Source organism: Camelus bactrianus, chromosome 12, assembly GCF_048773025.1.
Source record: "Camelus bactrianus isolate YW-2024 breed Bactrian camel chromosome 12, ASM4877302v1, whole genome shotgun sequence".
NCBI classification, from domain to species: domain Eukaryota; kingdom Metazoa; phylum Chordata; class Mammalia; order Artiodactyla; family Camelidae; genus Camelus; species Camelus bactrianus.
The window spans coordinates 11792915-11812296 of NC_133550.1; the positions used below are offsets into that span (position 1 = coordinate 11792915).

Consider the following 19382-nt stretch of genomic DNA (forward strand, 5'->3'; position numbering starts at 1 on the left):
AGGATAAATAGACAAAATCTCCAGGTTGTGAGGATGTCCTTCCAAGTCTTAGATGGCTATTTTTAGGGCAGGTGAGAGCCTCTGCCCAGCTCCTGTGCCAGCTGCATGGTCCTGACAGCTGTGCTGCTCTTGGCCTGCTGTGGAGAGAGGCCCAGTGTCTGCGGGCCTATGGCCTGCCGAGTGCCTCTAGCCCCAGTGAATGCCCCTGGGAAGGACTCCAGGGATGCTGCCCCCAGCCCAGTCCCCCTGCCTAACAGCCACAGGTAAGAGAACACAGAAGGCATCCACAAGATGGAACTGAAAGCAAATTAATTTATAAAAAAAAAAAAAAAAAGAAAAAGAAAAAAAAATTTACAGAAAACTTTTGAACAGAAGGTGCCAAGACGCAGAGGAAGAGAAACATGGGGACATGAGGAACAAAGGGCCTGGTGGGAGGGAACTAGAAGAATGGTTGGAGAGCCTGGAATCACTTCTGCCTTCACACAAGGATGAAGAGGGGAGAGCTGGAACCGGGGGCGCTGGAATCTGGGGAGCAGAGCCGAGCTGCAAGCTGGTGGTCGAGCTGCTGGTGGTCGGCACTACCCCAGGTCAGGCACCATCCCCCGGCCCCTGACCGCTGCCCCTAAATCCCAGGGAGTCCCTAGCTACCAGCCAAGATTCTGAAGGTCTTGGTGGGAGACGGAAGAGGCAAGAGGGGTAACCCACCAAGTCAGAGAAGGAGGTGCTTAAGTGCTTTTTGACAATGTCAGGTTTTTAAAACTCCCCATCCTCTTACAGCTCCCCTCTCGGTGTCCTCGGGGAGCCCGCTCGCTGACAGCCGAGGGAAGGAGACAGAATAGCCCCCTGTGCCCTTTCCTCCTCTACTACCTACCACAGGAATCCCCAAAAATGTTTCCCCACCAAATACACATACACTGACATCAACTACGCAGGTGACTTTTAAAAAACACAAAACTGACATTCAGAGGGAAAGGGGTCATTGGCTGAGCTGGGGTGGCCTAAAACAGCAACAATGAGGAAGCAGCTGGAGAGCTTAGAGGGAATAAACTGGGGGGTGGGTGGCTGAGGGGGAGCTGACTGAGTTACTAATGAGGGGCTGGAGGAGACAGATTCTGCACCCTATTCTATCCCCAGACCCTCTTCCCCTTTCCTAAAACTCTCCCCTCCCTCCTCCAAAAAATGTAAAAGTTGGATTTTTTCCACTGAGTGGAGGGAGCTCCAATGTGGCTTTTTAAAATCTCTCTACTTCCTTTTAAAGGGCTTCATCTTTTTTTCATCGATAAAAAAATGCAGTAGTTTTGAGGGGGTGCACCCTTAGAAGTGGTTAATTAGAACCTTGTATAAACACCTTCCCCCAGCCCTTCCTTTGAGGGCAGCATCCCCGTCCTATCTTCTCTCCCAGACATTAGAAACATCTTTCAAACAGGAGTCCTTGAACAATCCGATATAAAAATGCACGCCTCTGACGGGCATGGTGGGGGCTTTGGAGGGGCAGGAGCTTTCCTTACGTAGTGATGAACTCTCCAGGCTGGGGGAGGGTCCCAGTGGTGGGGAGAGGGCTGTTCCTGGACCCTTGATCTCCATGTGGGGTGAGGGAGAGATGTCTGGCTGGCTCCTCACTGTGGGGGTGGCACAGGGGTAACCGTGCCTGGGCTCGGGGCCGTGGGGTCTGGAGGCAGGGGGGTGCCTGGGTCTGTGGAGAGAAGGAAGCTGCATCAGCTGGGGTGTGTGGGAGAGAGGGCTCCAGACCCAGACCACCACAGACAGACAACAGGGCTTGGCATGCAATGGACGGGCAATGAATGAACACCCACAATGTACAACTTCTTTTCCCCAGCACCCTCTCCCATCACACCCTGGGAAAACTGGTATACCCCCAAATCATCCTCCTGCCCCAAGGGAACTCTCTAAATGAGGCACTTGAACGTGAGGGGAACAAGCAAAGGGGACTCCAATCATCATGCAAACAAGTAGCTGTTTTTCCAGTTACAACTGAGATGCTCTGTGCCACAGGACTCCTCCGTGACCCACCAGTGAAAGGCCCCAACGTCATCCCAGAGGTGGCAGCTGCCAGGCTAGGGAATGGTGGAGGACAGCCAGAGAGGCCCTTCCCTCCTGTATTCTAATTTTATCAGAGCGTTCAAAAAGGATCGTGGAAGCTCTAGTGCCTGAACCCCTCCCCACCTGCCCTCCAGCCCTCCACATGGACCCCTCTCCCTCACCCTTCTCCCCTCCAGGACCCTTCTCACCTGGCAGTGGGCTGGCACTGGGCAGGAGGTTGCCCTGAACAGCTGCCACAATGGCAGGGCTCTGGGCTGCGGCGGATCCGAGCCCCGGCCCGAGAGGCAAGGAAGATGGCATGGTGGTGGTCGCCGGCAGGTTAGGATGTAGAGGGTTCGCCATGGACACAGGCAGGTTAGGTGGGGGGAGAGTGGCCGGGGCGAACGGGAGATGGTGGTGATGCCCATGCAGGTTAGGAGGAGGGGGGAGGTTAATACTGATGGAGTCGGCTAGGCTACCAAATGGGATGATGGATGGAGCAGGGGGGGGAGGCGGCATGCCAAAAGGCAAACCCAAAGGAGCATTACCCGCCACGCCTGGGTGCCCGCTGCCTGGCACTGCCCCTGGCATCATTGAGGGAGGAGTTTGTTGGTTGGGGAACGGTGAGGGGCCTGGGAACAAAGAGGAGAGATTGAGAAGATTAGAGACATAAAATCTCGCTCACCAACTCACTTTCACAGTGAGGTAACCTATCCACTCCTAGGCACCACCTTGCTCTTTCCTGATACTAGAATAAGTGGCAAATCCTTAGAACAAAACTCTGGGTCGAGGAGGGACTCCTGCTGGCTTAGGGATGTAACTGAGGTGGGCCCACCTGTAGAAATGATCTCCAGTCCTATCACATATCCCCTTTGAGGAGGACAGGAACATCCATCCCAATCCCTCTAGTCAGCAAGAGTTCCAGATCCCATCACTCACCATGGGGTCCAGGGGGGGGTACCCCTGGTGGGACTGCCCCAGGCTGGGGGGCTCCAGCTGGCTGCTGCTGCTGTGGCCCTGCAGTTGACCCTGCCTGCCCAATCTGTTCAGTGGGGCCCAAGCTTCCAGGAGGGGCCCCACTGCCGGCAGGAGCAGGGGCCACAGAGGCCGGAGCCATAGCCAAGCCGTGGACGCTGGGCGGCCCAGCAGCGCCTGCAGCTGGGAGGGGCTGGGAGCCCGGGGGCAGGGCCGGCGGTGGCTGCTGCTGCTGCTGGTGCATCTGCTGGAAGTGCTGCTGCCGAGCCCGCATCTCCGCATACTTCAGCTGCTCCATGTGGAAGGCTTGTCTGTCAGCCAGGAGCTGCTGCCTCTGGTACTCCAGCTGCCAGTGGCAATTGAGTACTGTTATCCGGGTTCAGAAGGTCCTAAGGGAAAAGGCCTTGCCCCCTGCTTTGTCTCCTGACAAACCCAGACTTTTGTTCTGGAAGTTTCCCACGCCAAATCTCAATCTTGTGCTTGGCTTCCTCTGTCCTCCCTGCCCTCTCCTCACCAATTCCCACCAGCAGATCTGGCGGCCCACAGAGCTTCTCACTGCGGTGGAGCTCATCTGGTGGTAGCCCTTGCTCATTTCAGCTCCAAAGCTTTGAATTTGTCATAACGTTAATTTGGAAAACCCTCTAGTTCCTCATGTCAATTCATATTCTTTTCTTCCTTCAAAACTGGAGAAAAACTAACGACTCTTAGGAAGCCACCCCAGATCAACTCACTAGCCCCTGAGCTTTGCCTTTATTCTGTTATCTCCCAGGATTTTTATACTTGATCAGAAATCTCTTAATTTACATTTATCAGACACTTTAAGCACTGTTTTAGATGTCTCCATACTGTATATTTGATGTTTTTAAGGAGATCAGAGTCAGGGTCCCTGTCTTCTATTTTGTTTATATTTTCTCAAAAACAAAATGGTTCAACATCTTGTCCATCCCATCCCCTTTCTATGTTCACATCCTGGACCTGAAGCCCTTGGATTTGTTCGATCACTCAACAAATATTTATTGAGAGTCTACTCCGGGCCAAGCACCATTCAAGGACCTGGAGATGAAGTAATAAAAAAATGACTGGAATCTCCCCCATGGAGCAGACATTCTGTAGGACCTTGGTCTCCAGGCTCCACCTGTGGCTCACTTGTTCTTAACCACCTGGGCCGGCTCCTCTTGCCCTGGCCTGGGCTCTGCTATGAAGCCCTGTCAGCCTCAGGCTCTCTGCACAGAAAGAGCTGACTGTAAAGTTATATGTAGATTTCTGAACCGTGTGGGGGCATCAGCGCCCCTAACCCCTGCTTTGTTCAAGGGTCAGCTATCCCAAATTAAGGAGTCTGCAACTAATCAAAAAAACTGCTGCCCTCTCCGTCCTAAACTGAGGCCCAGCTCAGTGTTAAGGTGGGGGCCCGGGGCTTGGCTGGCCTCTCCAGGCGACACAACTCACCGCTTCTCGCTCCCGGTCCATGATGGTCTCTAGCTCCTCAAAGTGCCGGAGTTTGATCTCCAATTTTTTCATCTGGGTCTCCACCAGCAGGGCCACCAGAGATTTGATCTTCCTCTCCTCCACGGCAGCCAGGTGCTAAGGAAGGAGGGGTGGGGCGGCCCGTCAGCAGGAGGACCCAGCTGCAGACATTCTGGGGCAGAGAAGGGTAGTGCGGAGGCTGGCAGGTTTTAAGACATAACTTGCTGTGGTCACAACCCAGAAGAACAGCATGGGCTCGACTGTCTTTACAGGGGCAAAGGATAAGACAACGTCAAATAATTCAAGGGTGAGAACAGGCCCAACGGCAAAGGCTTAAAACAGCTTAGAGAAGTGATGACTGGGGCCCCCTCTCATGATCAAAAGAAAAAGGAAAGAGGCCAGCAATACCTGAAGGGCGACCAGGAAGGACTTCCTCCAGGTGACGGGAGATTAGGGAAGGGGAATCTCCTCCCCTGGGTCTCTGGCCCTCACCTTGGCCTTCACGGCAGCAGCGGCCAGGGCGGCAGCGGCGGCGGTGGACAGGTTGCCCTCGCCGATGTCGCGCTCCACCTTCGTCTTCCTCTCCCCCTCTGACTCCACCACTTCCTTCAGCACTTCCTCCTGCCCTTCCTTGGGCTCCTTCTCTTTCTCCGGATCAACTGGGCCAGGAAAGGGGTCGTCAGCCCTACAGCCTCTTCATTCTCTGGCCCCGACCACCACACTGGTGGCTCACCTATTGGGTCCCCATCACTCTTCTCTGACTCCTTCTCGCTGTCGCCTTCCTTGCCTTTCTCATCATCCTTCTTGGGTGCCTCGCTGGTCTTCTCCTTTGCTTCTTCCTCTACAGTCCCAACTCCTTCTCGCGGCTCCTGAAGTCCCAGGGAAAGGAGAGCGGAGAGCATCAGGGAGGCTGGTTTGCACGCAGAGGGCTCAGACCAGGAACTGAGTTCATGCCTCTTACTTGGGAGGTGACCTGCCTCCGGGACGCGGCCCCATCCAAGCCCAGCCCACGCCTGCCTGAGCCGAACAGAGCCAGCTTCCCCCTCCACGGTCCACGCCTGGCCCCTCCACCCTCCCAGCCCACATCAGTCCTGAGATACCTTGGGCTCCTTCTTCTCCTCCGTGGCCTGGCCCTCTGCCCGTGCCTCGTCAGTCCCGCTCTCCTCTGGGCCCAGGGGAAGAGGAAATGGGAAATGTCTGACAGAGTCTGTTTGCAACACTTTTCTAACAGCCTCTTCTCCTAGCTAAGCTCTTAGCGAGAGGACCAGCGGGGAGCCACAGTCCCCAAGGTAAAGTTCCAGGGAAAATAAAAACCTCACCCACTTCTCCCCATATCTCTTGTGTTCTGAGGCCAACTGGAGGCAGGAACAGCACGAGGAGGCCAAGAGGCTCTGGGTCTTGGTAAAAAGGGAAGAATCCAGGAAGGTGCAGGCCTTACCGATCCGCTCAGGCTCATCAGAAGTGGTTCCTGCAATGCCACTGCTTTCTAGACCAAAGGCTGGGTCCGCCTTGCCTGTCACTTTGGCTGCTTCTTCCACTTTCCGAACATGGGCCTCCACCAAGGCTGTGGGAACCTCTTCCTTCATTTTGGAGAATTCTTCTGTAAGACCCAAACCCAGAGAGGAAGAGGCTGGGAGGGGGCAGGTAGGCAGTTCTGGCTCTCCCTGTAAGAGCACCTTCACAAGCCCATCTCTTCATCTAAACCCGCACGGAGGTGGACAGCTGCCTGGGCTGATGCCAGCAGCAGAAAGGCCAGGAGGGCAGCCAAGCTTGAGGAGGTTTCACAGCCTGAGTACCCAGCCCTTCAAATGCAAACCAAAGAGGGCCAGGACCCCTCCACGTTACCTAGGGCTGACTTCGCGGCAGCAGAAGCCACTCGAGGATCGACAACAGAGGCCAGGAAAGCAACGGTGCTCATCACTGGGTTGCCCGACTGGCTGAAGGGGATGGGCTGGTAGGCCAGGGGGCCCAGGGAGGCCTCCGAGTCTTCCAGGTATGGGTCTTCAATGGGAAGCCGAAGAAAATGCAAGATGCACTCGTCCTGCGTGCGGCTTCCCACGTGCTCTGATACTTTGTTCCAGTCATCTTTGTACATTTCCAGTGCCTGGTGGTGGAAATACAACTTCACTTACTTAGCCACTTCCCTTGAAGGTCCGCTCCCCCCATCCCGCTAGGCGGGTCTGGCTTCAAAGCTCCGTGTCCTGGTATTTGTGCACTCTGCTGGGGCCAAGGGGACCTCCAAGTAGCACTAAGAGGACCAGGAGTTAACGAAATGGCCCAAATCCCTGGCCTGGAGCTGGTCCCCAGGGCAAGATAATGCTCTCCCTACTCATGACTGCATCCAGCACCCTGGCCACTTCTGTTTTCGAAGGACTCTCCTCCCCTTGCCCCAGTTACCTCCAGGAGTAGCAAGGTCTCCTGTTCTGTCCACTCTCGAGTGGCACTGGCCGCAGCTTTGCTCTGCAGGGGAAACAGGGGCAGGTCAGAGAGAGGCGCCCACAGCCCCAGAGGAGTGAAGGTGCACTCCCCCCGGGCAGCCCGCACCCCCGTACCTTGGAGGGTACGTTCTTCTTCGTGTACATGTCTGTGCGCAGCCCGAAGTTCTGCATATCTGTTGGTTTCTCTTTGCCTTTGTCAGGGAAGTTGAGCATTTGCTGGGAAGCAGAGGTCTGCTATTTGTGGAGGGGAAAGAAAGAGGTGAGTCCGAGTGGCCACCAGGAGCCAGGGGCAGACAGAGAGAGAGAACAGACAGAAGGAGCTTCCTTCCCGCAGCCAGGGACACCCCTGGGCAGGACTTCCTCCCTCACTGCTGCGGTCCTCTGCTCTCAAGGCTCTTCTTCCCGGGCAGGGGCCCCCCAGTTAAGGGGCAAATAAGAAGCCCAGCGGGGTCTACACCCCACCTACCAGCTCTGGCTTGCCCTTAGCCGTCTCTGGCACCAGGTCATCCAGCTCTTTGCCCTTTCGCCCAGCCTTGGTATCAGCATCAACCTGGCGGCCCTGGGGGACAGAGCTTGGCGTCATGGAGGCTGGGCAAGGAACGAGCAGGCCGAGGCCCTGGAGGCCTCAAGACCAAATGCTGGGCGGCCCGCAAGTTCGGGGGGCACTCATGCCACTCCTCCGTGTTCCCTTAATGATTAATTAGATCAGTAGTTGGCATGTTACCCATTGGTATTCACACATATCTTTACAGTTCTCTTAGGAGCTGGACAAGTAGGTTCTAATCCTGGATTTAATATGCTGTGACCTTGGGCAAGCCACATAACCTTTCTCCTCTTAATTTTTGTAATGTATGAAATGGAAGTGAAAAAAAATGGAAGTGAAAAAAAACTATGAGGCAAAAATGAAAAAATGTTGGAAACATGACAAAGTTAAAAAATTTCATGCAATTTAATTTTAAGCCATTTTTCTGTATCTGCTTCATCCCCTACATGAGCCTGTCTGCTCCCTGAGGGCAAGGAACATCTCTTCTCCCTCAGCACGTCCTCCCAGTCTTAGGTACAAAGGCTGAGAGAGGGTGCTAAACACACGGGGCTGATTCCTGTGGCCCTTTGCATCTCATGGAAAAGGAAGAAGCCTCAAAACACTCCTGAACCATTATCCTAAAAAACCAGAAAAGAAAAGTCCAAAGAAGCCCCGTTTTGCCCCACCCCACCCTGTCCCCACAGCCCCTCACCCTACCTGCGGGGTCTTGGGCTGCAGAGGCACCAGCCCTGATGGTGTGTCCGCCAGGACGTGGAAGTGAGAGGTGGGTGGAGGCCCCATTGGGGTTGGTCGACTCTCAGCATCCACCTGGTAGTTAATAAGACCCCACTGTTCTAGGAAGGCATGGACTCTGTGAGGAGAGAGGCAGAGACGGAGTCACACGGGACAGCCAGACAGGCACACCCAGAGGAGAGCTGGGGTGGAGGTGGGGCACCCTCTTCTCTGCTCTTTCTACGCCCTGAGAAATCCCACCTCCTCCCACCACCCAAATGCCAGTGACAGCCAAGTCTACACCACAGCTGGGGCCCCTCTCCCTATCCACCCGCCTACTTAACATCTCTTCTTGGGTATCTCGCTGGATAGCTAGTAAAGTGAACCAGGATCCTTCTCCACAGACCTGCTCCTTTCCTTCCTCCACCCTTTAGAGACTGCCACTGCCACTCCCTCAGGTGACCAAACCTGAACTTCACCTTTCTCTAGAGGTGCTTTTCCCACTCGTCCCCTATGCTCCTTGCTGGCCTCTCTACCCCAGCCAAGAGGCATCTGTGGGCAGACATCCTCACATACCCCTGCCCCTGAGCTGCAGACCCACCTCATGATGGCGCAGACATCGCCCGCCAGGTTCCTGCGGCAGGCAGTGGATGTGAGATACTCCTGCGGGTTCAGCCGGTAAGTGTCGATCATGAAGTTTCGATAGGCCAGGTAGCTTAGAAGAGAAAGAGGTGAACGATGAGAGGGCTGGAGGGTAGGGAAGATGACACGAGGGCTAAGGACTCCTCCTAGGTGACAGGGACAGAAGAACTCACCTGGCTCAAGTCCCACCTTGGGTCTACTGTGTGCTAGACGCAAGGTATTCAAACCCTTGATGTTGTTAGTTAAATAAATTATCTCCTTGGCTATACTTGGGGATGTTTCATCCAACTTATGAACAAGGAATCAAAAGGTAAGAAAAGGTGCCCTTAACTCCAAAGGCAGATGCTAAAGGGAAGGGAGTCCTTATTGGCGCACCCACCTAGTCAGCATGACGTGGTACTGAGAATACACGTTTTGAAGGTGGAAACGTCTAAGTTCAAATCCTAGTTCTCCCGTGACAGCCCTGGGCAAGTTGCTTAGATTTTTTGAACCTCAATTTCCTCACGTGTAAAGTGTCTGCTGAGAATCAGAAGGGTCTGTAAAGATGAAGTACAATGCCGGCCACGCTGGCAGAGCTCCAAAAATGGTAGCTGCTGTGTGGTGTAAAGCTTGAGAACATGAGCTAAAGGATTCATGTCCCAGTCTTACTACTGACGAGCTGTGTGACCTTAAGCAAGCGACTTAACCCCTCTCTACCTCAGTTTCCTTATCGGGAAACTGAAGATAATAGGACCTACCTCTGAAGCTGATGTGAAGATTCAATTAGTTGAGGTATGTAGGACACTAAGGGCAGTGCCTGGGAGACAGTAAAGCACTCCACGCATGCAGGCAACTACCATCATTTACGATCTCATACTGAGAGTGCACAGTGTAGAACAGCTCAAGTTCCAACCCTGCCTGCAGATCACGGTGAACTCATGTCACCTGTCACGCCTTCCTTTTTCTCTGGAGAGAGCAAGGCTTCTGCACACACTGCTCTCCCCAGGAAGAGGAGGAGGAGAGAACCAAACCAGGCTACGGGGAAAGAAACACAGTTGAAGGGAGGGTGGCCTCAGAGTGAGGAGCGGGGAAGCTGAGGACCGGCCGGGAAGCAAGCTTGTTCAGTTCTCAGGGGGCCTGAGCTCAGCACTAAGTCTCACCTGCCTCACCACATTTATCCTGGAGCATCCCTAATCACAGAAGATGGCCAAACTCATCCAAAGCCAAGCAAGTCTGGCCTGAGGGGGAGCCTTGAAGGACATGAAAACTTCTGAACCCCAAGCCCCCACTTTATAAAATACTTCTCTCCAGAGAGCCCTCTCCATCCCTTAATTCACAGACTTGGGTCTTCACAGTTCCTCCTCCCATTTTTTTTCTATCAAAACCTATTCTCAGGGACCAGCCTAGTAACAGTCACTTACATTTTAGTCAAAGCTATTACTTGTGCCAGGGATGTGTGCATTTTAGATGGCGTCAGTAATTATGGATGGAAAGGCTCTGTGCCCTGTTGAAAGAAATGGAGGCACTGGGGCAGATACCTGTTTTGTACAGAAAAGCACGCCCCCAGGCAGATCCTAGACAAGCAGGCTGGGGGTGTCTGTGGACAGGGACCACGTCTTTGGAAGCCTAGCACAGGGCCTGGCTCGTGGAAGAAGCTCAAGAAATGTTTGCTAAACTGGATTGGGAAGGGTGAATGGGGGGCAGGAGGGAGAGAGAATCACGAGCTGAGGTTTCCTTACATTTCTGGAGTCTTGGACTTGTTCTTGCCGTTGAAGAACTCGGGGAGCGCTCTCCGCTCTATGGCATGAACACTGCAAGAGAAGTCAGGGTGTGCTCAGAAGGCGCCAGTGGAGAGACGGGAGCCTCAAAGAGGAAAAGCCCAAAGATGGGGCGGGCAGGAAGGATGAGACGCTTGGAGAGAACTTCCCGCCAGGGCTGGATGATTCAAAGAGGCCAGAAGCCCCACTAAAACTGAACTGTACCCGGGCCTGTCTGGCTGAGGAAGAAATAACTTATTTGGAGGCAGGAGGAGGAACAGCACGCTGAGCCCCAGCAGCAGGGAAGTAAGGGTTTAATGAGACGCTGAAGCACTGCTACCTGTTATAGTCAAACCAGGCAGCATAGCTGGGGATGATGATGTGGTGGGTCTGCTCAGTTACGTTGTCCTCGTGCAGGTCTGGGTTCTTGGTCTGCTCCCCCTTGTTCCCTGTGCTGTTCTCATCTTCATCCTATGAGTATGGAGGCTGCTGGACTCTCAGCATTTCCATTTCGCCCCAGCAACCCCGTGCTTCTCCCACCTCCCAGGAATGTGGGCACTAGAGATGGGGGTGGGAATCAACAGTTATGGGCCCCAGGACTCTGACAGGGTCAGAGTTTTTTGAGCAACAAGTCTGGGGTGGGAAGAGTCTGGGCAGTGGAACGTTCTGGGTAGAAGGAATTTTGTAATCACAAGTCAGAATCACATAGAGAGGTAGGGCCTCTCTAAACTGGCTCCACCTTGCCCGTGGTCTCCATGCTTTCATCCTCCTGTTCATCTGAAAGAGAGACATCAAGATAGAAGGCTGGAGCCTCCTGAGGCAGGGGAGGACAAGTGTGCTCTCTGAAAGGCCCCAGCAGGCAGGGGCGGGTGGCAGCGTCCCCTCCCCTCCTTCAGGCTCTGGATGCCTTGCCCCGAGCTCCCCGTCTTACCCAGGTCAGTCATGGTGCCTCCTTTGACTGGGGCTGACTCTGAGTCCTTCTTAGTGTTGACTGCCAGAGGAGAGAGTCACTTTATCAGATAGGTTCTGCCTAAATCAGACCTTCACCTCCACTGTTAACAGTTTCAGAGAGCTCACTTTCTTCAAAATCCTGCTCCATCTGATGACAAAATGTAGTAACTTCCCCCAGTCACAATCATTCTAGGGCTTGAAATTCACTGGCCTGGCCACCTTCCCCCCTTCTCCTGCCAAAAATTCATTTAACTCAACTTCTTTCTTATAAAGAGGTGTCTTCTATGTACATTCATACAGCATTCTTGTCTTTGATAAACCCTTGTCTTCATCTATGTGTCTGTAAGTTCTTAAGAGACTGAGATAGAGTCTGAGCAAATCTTAAAACATTTTTGAAAGCAAAGGACACTCGCCTCAACTGAATTCATACATTAAAGTTTGGGAGGAAACACGGACAGAGAGGAGAGCTGCCCTGACTGATGAGGGGATAGGAGCTGGAAGGCCTCTCTCTCAGTGGCCTCCCCGGCCCTACTCCTGAAACACACTCCTGGACGTCTGTGGAATATAGGCTGTAAGCAGCACTGCAGATCAGCGGTCTCCAAAGTGAAGATGTGAAAGATGGCCCACTGGAACACAGGCTGAGAGCATTAGGACTTCTGTTTGTATTTGCTTTTTAGTCTTATTCTTTACATTTTCCCATTTTTAGATAACATTTGCCTGTTTTATAATGTTCCTAAAGTAGCAGTAAACAGTATGTGTATATAATTTGTGCTCAAATACATTTTACTGCCAGTAGTGTATAACCCTGAGTTTAGAGACAACTACTGTCAAGTATAGAGCACAGTCCTCAACTCAGACATGGATATGAAGTCAGAGGATTGTCTGTGGTGATGAAAACGATTCCAATAACTAACTAAGCTGAAGGGCAAGGTCCTCTACGCTGAAGCTGTGCCTGAGAGGTCAGCCTAACCAAGGGGTTTGACACAGGAGGGGCAGGACTGGGAGAGGCGGGCGGCCTGGTCCATACCTGTTTTGGGCAGTGTCACCTCTTCCACATTGGGGACCGGTGAGGGCTCATCCATGTCCTTTGTCAAGTCTTCCTGCTCCTCTTCCCGGTGGCCACGCTTTGACTTGGTGTAAGGTGTTGAGGGACTGAGGAGGAAAGACAGTGCAAGGGAACTGAGTCCTCCTTAGACAAGGAACCTTTGGAAGTTGAGGTTCGAGAAAGGAAAGAGAGATTCCCAAAGGGACTGTGATGAACGTGATAAATACAAGTAACACCACTGTGTGGTCCACATGAAAGCTGCTAAGAGGGTAAATCCTAAGAGTTCTCAACACAAGGGAAAAAATATCATTTACTTGTTTTTCTATTTCTTCAGTTTTGTGTCTATATGAGATAATGGATGTTCACCTAACTTATCGTGATGATCACTTCATGATGTATGTATACCAAATCATGATGCTGTACACCTTATACGAAGCTGTATGTCAACTACACCTCAATAAAGCTGGGAAAGAGAGAGAGAGAGAGAATCCTGAGGGCAGGGCTGAGCAAAAAGAGAAACCAATCACTACAGAGTGATGGGAAGAGGTGAAGACCTTTCATTTCGAGATTGAGTTTACTAGTGGCCGGGACCAGAACCAACCACTGGCCAGCTACAGAAGGCCTCCTCAGCTCTGTCTCAGGCTCACCCAGGTCAGGGCCCAGTGGTTAAGGGAAGGGATTTGTCCTTCCTGCCTTCAACAGGATATGGACAGAGCTGTGAAGGTGGGGCAGGCTAGGGGCTAGCCTACCCTTTCTTAGCATTCTTCTTCTTGGCTTCTGGGGTCGGTGAAGGAGATGGGGAGCACTTCCTCTTCTTATAGTTCCCCCCCTTCTTGTCCCGTCGATCTGAATCTGGGCTGTTCACCTGCAAATTGGAGAATTGGGGCAAATGTCAGCCAACAATCTCCAGCGAAGACTTGTTCTGAGACTTAAGCTAAAGGCTCAAGGAAGAAAAGAAGAGGAGCCTTCACCTCATCGGTCAGTGTCTTGGCTGAAATCTTCTTTCGGCGGGAGACGGGGTTTTTGTCATCATTTACTTCGTAGTCTTCCTCGTTCATCCATTCATTGAAGGTGTCTGTGTCCAGGATCCACTTTGCATGAACCTGAAGCACAAAGGCAGACTGTGCTGGAGAGAGGCCTGGAGGCCCCAGCTCTGTCTGTGGACCCTTAACACAGGAGCCTCTGCTTCACCTCCAAAGAGTGGGCTGGTCCTGGCACTCTTCTTGGGGGATGACAGGGGCGGACAAGAAAAGCTCACCTTCCTAGGTTTCTCAGGAGTTGGAGCATCTTCCACAGATGCTTCAATTTCACTGGCTGGGATCCACGTGTCATAACTGCCATGGGGATTAAGCGTGAACCAGAATCAGTGGGATGGAGTCATGGAAAAACGAAGCGCAAATTTTTTCCCTTTTCCATTTAGAAAAAGTATTGGGTTGTTGGATTATTTTTTGGCAAGATTATTTTTCCAATTAATATTGGGATTCTTTTCAGTATAAAATACAAATGATCATAAATCATTTCAAAAGCAGAAGAAGGAAAAGGATCACCCTAACACAGATACTTGTGATATTCAGCGCATTTGTTCCCCCAGTAACTTTTTTCTGTACAATTTTGTTTTCACATAACTGCAATAATAACTACATCCTACTTTTTACAATATTCACCTACAAATTATCTATCTTACGTCTATCAGTTTAAAAGCTGCAAAACAGCCCACTGACTAGATACACAAATTTGTTGAAACATTTTCCCACTCTTAGACATTTAGATTATTTCTACCATTTACTTATCAAAAATTATACTATGATAATCATTTCACACAAAAAACCCCCATCCTTTTAGCCTAAGCCTTGTCTAGTATGTCCAAGACTTAGGATTTGCATAACGGGGGTGGGGGGGTGGGGAGCAGAGAACAAATTAACAGACCTAAAAATAACCCCTAAAGAGTGCCTTCTTGCTCTGCTATATGCTCTAGGGCGTCTCAGTTTGGCTCCTGTACCTACACCTGCCCCAGGAACCCGTCCTCACCTGTCAGGATAGTAGCCCCAGTGCAGAAGAACCTGCTTATCCCTCTTCATGACTGGCCGCACCCATTCCTCTGGGGACAGAGACAGAGCAGGGAGAGACATAAGCTAAAGGGATATGCACCAAAAATAACTCTGTACCCAACGCCTGCTGCAGCAGGGACCCTAGGAATAGGAACAAAGATGGTAGGAAGATTCAGGGTTGAAAGGAGAGAGGAGCCCAGGCCCTATGTAGCTGCTGAGTTGTCCTCCACTTCCTAGTCCAAGCCATCCACTGCAGTGACCAAGAAAACCCCAGTCTCACCTTCCTCCAGGTTCCCCGGGACAGGACACACAACATGGGAGGCGCTGTTCTTATCCTCAGTGACTGTTCCCTGTATGGCACAAGGAGAAGCAGGTAAAGCAGAGGTTATGGACCCCTCCGAATGACTCACGGGTGTAAATAAACCAAAGTAAGACTTAACCACAGCTATGCCTTCCTAATTAGATCTTGCTCAGAATGGTATTAAAGTTAGTTTGCATTCTCCAAGCACACATCAGCTGAGTGGCAGAGGGAAATAACTGGGATTGTGCTAATAATGGAGAAAAGTCAAAGAATTGAAAATTGCTACAGATAACCCTCTGAAAAGACAATCTATTACACATGGGAAATGTAAAGTCAATTTTATGCCCCTGTACGTCCCAGCGACACCTGCTTGTTATTATAGAGTTACAAAGAGCAAAAATTTCATTTATCTGGAATTAGACAACCTCTAGCTCAACGGAAGCAGATGCCCCTCCCCGCCAGGCCCAAGCAGTCTCTAGGAACAGTGATCCAAACCTGTCAAGACTGGGAAATGGAGAAACAGACAAAAAGAGAGGCTCAATGCTTTAATTCTAATATTTTTCCAAGTAGGTAGGGCTACCTCAGGGCAGCTTCTTGCAGGGAAAACATCAGGAAGAGGGTCATGGAGTTTCTGAAACCTCTCCTGACCCATCCACTCACCTGATGTCTCTTGATAATGTCTTTTAATTTCCCTAACAGTTTGGGTTCAATTTCTGAGCACAGAAAAATGTTAGGTCGAGACAGGCAATTATTCTGTGGGGAGAAGAAATAAATGGGATGAGGTCACAGGAAAAGGGTGTTTCGGATTCTCACTGAGGGAAGGGAGATGGATGCGGGAGGCTCTTGACAATTACCTGCACCAAGGACTTCTCAATGGTCATGAACATTTCCACATTGCGGTCCATGCGTGATGGATTCTGGAAATCGTAACGCCGCCTTGTGAAGAGGCAATAATCTAGTAAGTGGCAAAGCTCAAGACTGGGGACGAGGTTAGAGTATGTGACTTTTTTAACATGGGAAATTAGGAGGCAATCTTGCCTTCAGTTTTGCCAAAATCACCTGGGATCTGGGGTTCACTAATCTCAACTCCATGAATCACTTCATATTTAGTCCAAAAGGACAAAGAAAAGCTTGAGATGCCAACCTAAGAATCCCTTTTCCTCTCTAACACACATGCTGATGTACACACACACACATTCACTCATTCCTAGAGTCTATGTTGGCTCTGACTTCCAGCCATTTTTCTGACCTAGCAAGTCAGGCCTGCTGACCTAGCAAAGTAAGAGACTTGCGAGAATGTCTGTGCTCTCCCACCCCACAAAGACCCCAGGTAATCATAAAGGGGGATTCCCTCTAAACTAAAGATAAGAAGCACAGAAGACAGACGAGAAGGCATCTCACCATCCCTGGTCACTCTTGAATTTGTAGGCAGCTGCAAGTATGTGGCACAGGGAGCCCCCTGCTTTGAAATCTAGGAAACATTTGATCTACAAAATTGAGACAGAGAAGTATGTGAGAATTACATCCTGAATTGTCTTATGGCTTAACAATCTTTTAACAAAATCCCATGATGAACTGATCTCCCTCTGGAAGCTGGAATTCTTTAACCCCTGTGCCATTGTATCACGTGGCCCGGAAGAGGGGAGAAAAAGAAACCAATATTCGCAAAGCCCCGTCATGTGCCAAGCACTTTACTAGGTCACCTCCTTAACCACTACAGAAACGCTACAAGGTAGATGTATTAATCCCATCCAGAGATGAAGGACCAAGATTACAGAGATACCAAGTGGCAGAGCCAGGATTTGAACACAAGCCTATGCAAATGCAAATCTCACATGTTTTAACCATTCCATGAGTTTCATGACTGTGCTCAGATACTCCAAGACAACCTGTTGCACAAAGTATTACTAGGACAAAGGGACTGGTAAACTGGGGACTCGGTCAAGCCAGTAATGCAAAGATGATGGTAGGAAATTATCCAAATCTCAAAATTTTGACATTTACAAAAACATAGAAAACAACTCTCTTTCCGGTTTGGAGGATTCACCCCCTTGCTTTTTGCACTCACCGGCAGTTTAGTGAGCGGTGCATTGCTGACATGTTTGCCAAAAACTTCTTCCTGAAATTGTAGCAACTGTACAACCAGGCTAGACAGGGACTTGTTGGTAGGTGGTTCAGCTTGTATATACTGGGGAAACAAGGGAGAGGAAAGAAAAATAGACCCCAGATCAGTCGTCCACCATCTTCCTTATCTCTTCCTCAGGAGCTCTGGAAGCATCTAGGGCAGAAGAAAATAGTGTCTTCTTTCCTGATGTGTCTAGTCTCTATAAAGAAAATGGCAGAAGGGAGGCTCTAGATGCCCCTCACCAGGAAGCTGAAATTCTGCTGCCCCCAGCCTAGGCGGCCAGTGTTGTGTGCCGGAGGTAAAGGCGGCTTCCTACTCTTCCTCAGCTACACCCTAAAAATGGGGTTTCAGGACCCTGATGTCTGAGGGGTGTAAAATTCTAAAGATTCGTGGACTTCAGAATGGAAGATGGAAGCAACATCTTCAAGGCTCTAAGCGAGACAACCGTCTGTTTCTTGGGGTAACTTTGTGGCAGGTCAAGACTCCCCCTATAATACAGCCTAATGAGGCAAGTGCAAGGAAGTAAGGTGGGGCGGACAGATGGAGAGTGAAGTGTACACTCTGCTTCTGCGAGGAACTGGACACAAAAGTCTTCAAAGGCCTTCCTAGGTGGGAAAGACCAGCTACTACCCAGCCTGGTGGGAAACAGCAAGGTAACATCTGTCATTTCTCAGGAAACTGTACCCGAGACAAGCAACCTTAAGCCTTCTTAAACATTTCCACAGTATGCTACTTAGCATCCTAGCCTTCTGTTCTCATTTAAAACTGAGCCAGGAAGCTAGCTTTCACTTTACCTTTTGACACCTTTTTCCTCAACCCTAATCACAGAGAAAAGTGCACCTTTCAGTGGGAGGTGTACAGAGATCCCTCAAAGAAAAGGTAAACGACAAAGAGCTAAGAGCTAGAAAGCTGAACCAGGTCACAGGCTGTCAATCCCCCGAGGCCATTGATTAAGCCCCTAGACTGATCTTCCTTCCAAAAGGTCAAAGGTAAAAGCCTGGGAACCACAGTCTCACGCTGGGGAACAGACAAGCCACAGATCCAGCAGCTGTTTGTCAGGATCCTGACACCCAGAGAGACCTCCGAGAGCAGGGCCGGGTTCATAACCAGGATCAGAGGGGCGTTCTCCTAAACCGCCCATCACATTTCTGGCAGGCTGCAAAGCTGGGCAGGAAGAACTAGGTTGCGAAGGAAAGTCATAAAGAGAACCCCTAACTGGGGGTAGTGAGAAGGAAGAGAGATCATTTCCAGAGGAAAATTCTATGTAGAGAGATTCCCTTCAACCAGGCCTAAAGACAAAGACACCACCAGGAAGAGGTCTGGTAGAAAAGACAGGTAAGGCTTCTTGAACCCTTTGTTCATTACCTTATTATCTCCTGTTATGGGGTGGGGGTCTACAGACATAAAGCGTGTCTTAGCTTCTGAACCCCAAACCCAAGGCAATGCACGCCCAGGTGACGGGGTGACTTCACTGTGAGACTGAGGAGTGGTTTAAGAAGGGGTCGCTGCCCAGGAACTCCTATACTCTGGTTCCCAAAGAGGTTCTGTTGCCCCTTGGACCGAGGTGGGGGACGAGCGGCAGACAGGTGATCCCGGGGTGGGGGCCCTTTTCAGGCTGATGAGCAGTCAAGGGCCTGCTCTGTGGCTGTTTACCCTCTTGCTTTCATCGTCTCTCTGAACACACACAAAGCACAGGGGAGGCCTCAGCCCTGCTGGTACCTGGCTCCGTGGGGAGCTCTGGCGGGCACCGTGGCGGGCACGCTGTGGGGCGGGGGGGGCATTCCGTCCGCCCCCGGCCGTCTCTCCCGGAAAAGCCCGGAAGGCGATGGTTTACAGGAGGGTGGGCAGCTGGCAACGGGACCCGCCGGGGCAGTGGAGAAAAACAAGGGGCAGAGGGCGCAGCAGCGGGGGCGGGGGCTGGAATCAGAGCCGAGGGGGGGGGGGCGGTAAAAGAGGCTGGGGGAGGGGCGCGGGGCGGCGGAGGGCGCGCTGGGGCTGCTCCCGGCGCCACGGGGGAGGGGCCGCGGGCCGCGGGCCGCGGGAGGGTGGGCAGGATCCGGGGGGGCCGCGGGGCCGCGGTCCCTTTGTCCCGCCCCCGGCCCCCGCGCGGCCCTGCCCGCGTACCTTCTTGTAGTTCTTGCCGAGCCAGAGTCGCACGTTGTCGAACTGGGTCACGGTGTCCGCAGCCTCGTAGTACTTCACGTTGGGGCCGCCGTCCTTCTTCCGCACCGCCATCTTCTCGGGCTCCGGCCCCGCCGCCGCCGCCCGCCCCGCTCAGCTCAGCTCCCGCCTCCTCCGCCTCCTCCTCCGCCCGCCTCCCGCCGCCTCCCGCCGCCGCGGCCGCCGCCTCCCGCCGCCTAGG

General features: G+C 51.9%; 1 protein-coding gene across 7 annotated transcripts; it reads right to left on the reverse strand.

The window, feature by feature from the left end:
* Positions 1-292: 292 nt before the first annotated feature.
* Positions 293-19355, reverse strand: SMARCC2 (SWI/SNF related BAF chromatin remodeling complex subunit C2). 7 transcript variants are annotated; one of them, XM_074374677.1, is made up of 30 exons: positions 19145-19355; positions 16964-17083; positions 16297-16382; positions 15750-15831; positions 15556-15648; positions 14875-14944; positions 14575-14644; positions 13805-13880; positions 13518-13649; positions 13296-13411; positions 12529-12653; positions 11482-11541; positions 11290-11327; positions 10891-11021; positions 10533-10604; positions 8774-8887; positions 8158-8311; positions 7384-7476; positions 7032-7148; positions 6877-6939; positions 6325-6583; positions 5918-6079; positions 5580-5644; positions 5213-5348; positions 4972-5138; positions 4462-4596; positions 2980-3361; positions 2589-2672; positions 2250-2315; positions 293-1693 (listed from the first exon to the last, which is right to left on the reverse strand). In XM_074374677.1, exons 1-30 carry the CDS (start codon positions 19253-19255, stop codon positions 1617-1619), a joined length of 3456 nt encoding a protein of 1151 aa, XP_074230778.1. In that variant the 5' UTR covers positions 19256-19355; the 3' UTR covers positions 293-1616. The 7 variants fall into 7 exon arrangements, with proteins under 7 accessions (XP_074230778.1, XP_074230777.1, XP_074230774.1 ...); XM_074374676.1 differs by having other exon boundaries at positions 7032-7151; positions 19145-19354; XM_074374673.1 differs by having other exon boundaries at positions 2250-2672.
* Between the last annotated feature and the right edge of the window lie 27 nt (positions 19356-19382).

Excerpts from the sequence above, each read along its gene's own strand:
- SMARCC2 (XM_074374672.1), bottom strand. The coding sequence starts at position 19,255 with ATGGCGGTGCGGAAGAAGGACGGCGGCCCCAACGTGAAGTACTACGAG. Across the intron at positions 11,022-11,289 it reads GCATGGAGACCACGGGCAAG|GATGAAGATGAGAACAGCAC; the intron begins GTGGAGCCAGTT and ends CCATACTCATAG. Across the intron at positions 5,139-5,212 it reads GAGTGATGGGGACCCAATAG|TTGATCCGGAGAAAGAGAAG; the intron begins GTGAGCCACCAG and ends TTCCTGGCCCAG.